The 6,000-nt window shown below is 44.9% G+C and overlaps 1 protein-coding gene across 1 annotated transcript; it reads right to left on the bottom strand.

The window, feature by feature from the left end:
- Positions 1-441: 441 nt before the first annotated feature.
- On the bottom strand, positions 442-1,713 carry LOC136652934 (uncharacterized protein F54H12.2-like). Its single transcript, XM_066629857.1, has one exon. It carries the CDS (start codon positions 1,711-1,713, stop codon positions 442-444), a length of 1,272 nt encoding a protein of 423 aa, XP_066485954.1.
- Positions 1,714-6,000: the final 4,287 nt, after the last annotated feature.

The following is a 6,000-nucleotide window of genomic DNA, read 5'->3' as shown; positions in this document are numbered from 1 at the left end:
TTGAATCTGGTTAAAAGTTAGCCCCTTACACCGTTGGCGCAGAAAAAACACACAGTGGTAACCACAGGTTGCAGAGTCCGGGTATTGTACTTGCTTTGCTTGATATGTCGTTACAGGGCCACATGTTCTTAAAAAATCCATGATTGCCTCGGGGAATCGGGGATGGTCTGGCGGATGGCCGTAGGAGTCAAAAAACTCTACCTGGTTTTCTTCTGACAGGTACAAAGCTAGCCAGTGCTCTCCCGGGCGATCATGAGGGTCCGTGTTGACCACCAATCCCGTGGGCCTCTGTAGCTGGTTAGCTTTAGGAAGCTGGTCACAAGGAAACACTCCCTTGAATACCTTACGGGTGGCGGGGTCAATGGACAGCAGCCACGTTAACTGTAGAGTGTCCATGTCACATATAATCAAACAGAACATTCCTCTGGTTATTTATTTCAATTATGTTGTCAAAACCCTGTAGACGATCATGTTAACGGTCTGCGGGAGGGGTATGGCAATCCGAACTTCTGCCCTAAGGTTCCCCGTGTTGATCAAGGAATAGTGCTCGCCGCATTCCTGGTCAGGGGACAGGTCGAAGGCGAAGAGCGTGTACCCCCTCGCAAAGTCTTCTCTGTTGACTATCAGCTCCTTGTCTTTCATGTGCTTACCAGAGGCGTGCACCAGGCTCATGTACTCCCTCACACAGCTTCCTTCTTGAAAGTCTGGTTGAAACGGCTTTGCTGGGATTTGGTACCCCGACAGGTAAATAGCAAAAAAATTGATGTCATAATGCTTAAAGTTAAACGGGTTTTTGCTGAAGGTTCCGCTGAAAGCGTCGTTGTCCACCAGGCCGATCACGAACATCTTCGGCAATTGTCCCAGAAACAGGTTCTCCTGGTTACTAACGCGACTCCCCGCCGGGAGACTAAACACTTTCATACTGACATGGTCCACGGGATACTTGGCGGTGGCTGTAAGCAAAGCTTCAGCATGCCCCAGCCGTACCCCCGGGGAGACTCTCACCTTCTTTACAAACAGCGACGCTGTCAAAAGCTTCAACTTGTAGTGGACGTTTGCGTCATCAGTCATCATGCAGAATCTGTCTTTGCTCCGGGTGAGTTTAATTTTCACGTCCACCCCGTTTAACAACAGTTTTTCCTGAAAAAAGAGGTCCGCGTGGAGATGACCCAGGAGTTCTATTTTTCTGCTTTCAGCAATCAGTCCCACTCTTTTAATAAACTCTTCGTTTTGCCCATCCAGGTCCGCTGAGTCATGTTCACCAGGTGTGTCTTTGTAAAACATTCCTGCAGAGAACTGACTGGAAAGTGCGTCTTCGCCGTAGTTTAGCACAGACTCGATGAAAGCCCTATAGGGATAGCAGTTGTTGCTCTGGCTGATGAGTCTGTCTCCCAGGGTCACGTCCAGCTGACTAAAAATGGAAGCGATAGGGTAGTTCACCAACGCCACTTCTGCCTGTCGATCAATGTTACCCCCATCTTCTTTTACAATTTTACATCTCAGGTAAAGTAGAGTGTTGTTTAAATCCAAATAATCCTCCCCATTTCCCACGATGAAAAACTCCAATGATGAAGACTCCATCACAGCCGTCAACGGAGGCACCTCCACATAAACGCTTCCTTCAATGCTGGTCTGCGTAGGGGCTATTTGGAACAGGTCTAGTTCGGATTTTGTACACTCTTCTGAGCAACCGTGAATTAAGGCAATGGTCATTTTTTTAAAAATATGTCTCTAGAGAGGACTCTCTTTCTGCACCTTGGCTTCCGAGCTTTTCTCTTCTGTGTAGTCCTTCGACTTTTAGCCCTTCTTTTAAAGGGTCGGGGTGGTCCTGTCAGCAGCGCTCATGATGCTTTTCATTTAACCGCTTTCCTTCTTTTCACGTACATCAGACCCGACCCCTTCTGTGGTATAACTTTATTCAATACGGCCTGAGAAACGTTTCCAACCACGTCCCGAGTAATATTGCGGGCAGCTAATTTAATGTGCGGTTTAATAATCTCTAACCCCCTCCTCAAAAGGGGAACCGCCTTTCGAAAAAGACTTCGGAATATGCCTCCGACCCCCGCTCCATACATAACAGGCGCTGCATGAAATCCTTGAAGTCCATGCCCAGCCTGCACCCTGTAGTAGTTGGTAAAAAGGGCCGGGTCCCCATAGCGTTTTAGAAGGACCATGTTTTTTTTAAATATCCTGATTTTCCTGGGACGGAAGTGTAGCTTCACAACCACTTTGCCGAAATGAAATGACACGTTTTTGTTCTGGTCTGTCTTTATCTCCACAGTGATGCTGTCTATATGGTCCCTGCATACGCCTACATAGTGCGGTCTATCATAAGTCACTGTAACTCATTCACCGTTCTTGCCGCGAATAGGAACACATTGCAACAGAGGCACATAAAAGTCCCCCACGACCTGGTGGTCTATAATGTCTGTGTAAACGTACAGGGTGCTAAACCCCCCTGTAATATCCGCAGTGAAGGTTGATTTTCTAGTGGTTAAACTCGTGTCCAGCCCTAATATATGAGACAGTTCCGCTTCTGCTTCAATTTTGTGAAGCGATGGGGCAATAAGATAGACCTTCCTATCCACAGAATCATAGGTCAGAGATGTATCAGGTGGAGGATTTATATGAATCTTTATTACCTTGTTCATATTATCCAGTATGTCAGGTACTGAAGCATAATAACCCCTATGTAGAGTGAATAGCCATTCTGTCCTTCCATCGTCAATTTGAAACTTTCTATCGTCTGTGAGTGTGTCCCAGGTGTGAGGGTATTGTATCTCTGCTAACCCCACTTCCCACTCCCCCGGCAGATCCAGGGAGCGTGCCAGCCGGATTGTGAAGGCAGCACTGGTGTTCTGATCAAATATTTTATTGCAGGCGTTGCTAGGAAGGGTGATGTAAAAATCATTTTCCACCATTTTCCCCCTTCTCTACTTAGCTTCACACAGTTCAGAGTCTGCAACCCAACTATTAAATTTGTCAGGCCACCCTAACCATTTCACCAAGTGTTGCTTTTTCTTACCCCTCCCCCTCGTAGCTAGAACTTTTTCAACCCTGTAAATCCTATCCTCTCTGGCCCTCACTCTCAGTAATTCTTTAGGATAGAAAGTCCCCGCAATGCTCTCCCCCTCGTAATCTTTTAAGCTGTACATGGGTCTTCTCCCCTTGCTGCTGACTTGGTCGACTATGAAAATCTCAGTGGTAAAGCTTTGTTCGTAACCTTTTTCAAATACCCCCTTGAGCTTTGAGATCCTCACATGATCTCCTTTTCTGAACACAGAAACCTCTTTTCCCCCTCTAACCCAATCTCCATACACTGTTTTCCAGACAGCCCCTGCTTTGGAGTGGCTCACATCCACAGGTCGAACCCTGATCATTCTGTGCACCGTGTGGTTATAACTGCTTATAAGTTGCGGTAGCACTTCCTTTTATCTAAAAGTGTTGTTAGCTGTGAAAAATCTCCACATTCTTGATTTTAATGTTCTATTAAAATGTTCCACGACCGCAGCTTTGATCTCATTCCCTGTAACAAAGTGATGGACGCCATGTTTTTTTAATAGTTCTCTCACAGTACGGTTTAGAAATTCTTTACCAGAATCAGTTTGCAGTTTGCGTGGTATTCTCCCCTGTTTGAAAATCTGTTGAAATGCGGATGCCACCTGCCTGCCTGATTTGTCTTTCAAGCTTCTGGCCCATGGAAAGTATTTGGAAAGTATATCCACCACTGTTAAAATGTACTTGTATCCCGCGTTGTAGTTAGAAAACTGTTGCATATCCACTAATTCACCTGCCATGGCGCATCCATTCCCGAAACAACCGTTTTGTTTCTCTTAAATCGTACTCGGTGCTGTTTGTGCAGTGTGTAAGCATCTTGCTCTGCAAGCCAGTCCCGAACATGTTTTTGAGTCAGAGATTTACTTTGCTTTTTGGCCTCTCGAAAGAGCGTGTTTACCCCTCCAAAGCTCCCGACCGCCCCGGGTGTATAATATATATTTTTTAAAATTTCCTCATGCTTTTCCATGGCACCAGTTAGCACAAAAATGCGCACAATCAGATAACGTAAATCTGTTTTATTTTCTTCTTCACAGTTATTTTCATTCCTCCTCCGGCTTTTTAGGGAAGCACGAACAGCCTAACGGCTCACTAAGAGTCATGCGCCCAAAATCCTCTTCCTAGACAAGACAAAAAATCATGTCTCACACATTTTTTTTTCCCCTCAGTGATCGAGGTGTCTAGTTATATTTCAGACCCCCCCCCCCCGTAAAATTTTACATACAGACATGCACGGACACCATTGCGGTGTCTTCTTCGGGACTTTCCAGATAACTTCACTGGTATCCCCATCAGCCGACCAATCTAGTGGCACAACATCTAGTTCCCACATCTGATTTTTTTTAAAAAAAGAAAAATGCAAAATATTATCACTCCACCTCATGTACCCGATATCGAAACCCTCCCCCCAAAAAACAGCGCTTTTTTTTTTTTTTTGCTTACCATGGACTGTGTCCAATAGGGTGCTGAATCCACTTCACTTTCCTGGTTGTCAGGCAGAGAACTACCCCTGTATAAAACCCCCTCTGGAGGTCCAATACATGGCTCTGGTTCTTCACTCTCCAAGGGGACCTTTCCAATTAAATCATCCATGTGTGTACCCCATTCAAGTGAATTACTACGCAGATCCACGGCGTTATAAAAATTGATACTTGTACCCAAGCACTGCCCGTCTACAGTCTCTATTTTTTATTTTTTTATTTTTTTTACACTCGGGCTGGGGCCTTAAATACAGGGGCATGCCAGGGCATGCCCAGACATGTTCCTGAAAGCCTATTCCTATTGGTTCATTCCTCCCTCCTCCCCTCAAAAAACATACATTGTGGGTCTTCCATTTTCTTTTATTTTTTTAAAAAATCATACAAAGGTTTTCTTACATCTCCTTCACTTGTCATGAACACTTAGACAGCAGTGCCCTCTTGCAAGAAACTTTTGATACTTTTTTTTTAGAAACCACGGTATATACATACTCAAGGTAAGTGTAATCCTCCCCGTTCACCAATGTATTAAGCCAAACCAGCGGGTCAGCAAAGATATTCATGCTAGCGAACAGGCTTAAAATATAATCAACGGTTGTGGCGGTCAGATGCAAAAACCGAAAACTGTAAGCTATATTAATCACAGTGTTCAGAATTTCCTTCAGGTAGATTCTTTTACACACAACTTCAAACAATCCTAATCTATCAAAATTACTCCATTGTCTGCAAAAGTGGGCTTCCTCTTCCTTGGATTTAATTTTACATCCAATGCAATGGTCAAGTAAATACCCCTTATAGCAATGCTTAAGAATCACATACACTGTAGCTCTGATCAGTGATTTCATAGCGCCTGAGTGGCAATTGGGGGTGAAATGCTCCACCTGGGCCTTCTGAAGGCCTAAAATTTCATGGAAACTTGTACGGCCTTTTTCTTCTTGATTTTCTGGATTTTCCCGGTGTTTGGAGATCCGGGACATTCTTTCTCCTTTTAAAAAATATATATAAAAAAAACAATCTTAATTTCTAGTCCATTAATACAGTTGCAATGAGGATCATCCATAAATGTAAAAATGTTACCTGAGCAATCTTAATTGATGCGGCCTTAGGATACTCGGACACTGAGTGGAAAAGCGCAAACCCACAGTCACAGCCGGCTGGGGGAAAACGCACAGTCTCTTCATCCAACACTAGCTTGTAAAGAAGCTCCATAGGTATCAGCCTACGAAAATCACCACTGACATCGATTTCAGAGCAGTGGCTTTTCTTCCTGAAGCCCGGTAGGGAAGAGTCTCAAACACTGATCTAAGTGCGCTAGTGTTAGGCGATTCAGGGTTATCCATGGTCTCCCACCCCTCAGAAGGCGGCACATTCTCCTTCTCTTCTTCGGGGCTATCCATCTTGACCACCACCATAGTGTGATTTTCACTCCCCTCCCCGGCAGGGGATTCGCACTCCAACTGGGGAGCCT

Source organism: Tiliqua scincoides, chromosome 5 (genome assembly GCF_035046505.1).
Source record: "Tiliqua scincoides isolate rTilSci1 chromosome 5, rTilSci1.hap2, whole genome shotgun sequence".
Taxonomy (NCBI): domain Eukaryota; kingdom Metazoa; phylum Chordata; class Lepidosauria; order Squamata; family Scincidae; genus Tiliqua; species Tiliqua scincoides.
This window is presented reverse-complemented; position numbering and strand designations above follow the sequence as displayed.

What these genes read in the sequence shown, in the direction of transcription:
- LOC136652934 (XM_066629857.1), bottom strand. Translation starts at nt 1,713, where the DNA reads ATGACCATTGCCTTAATTCACGGTTGCTCAGAAGAGTGTACAAAATCC.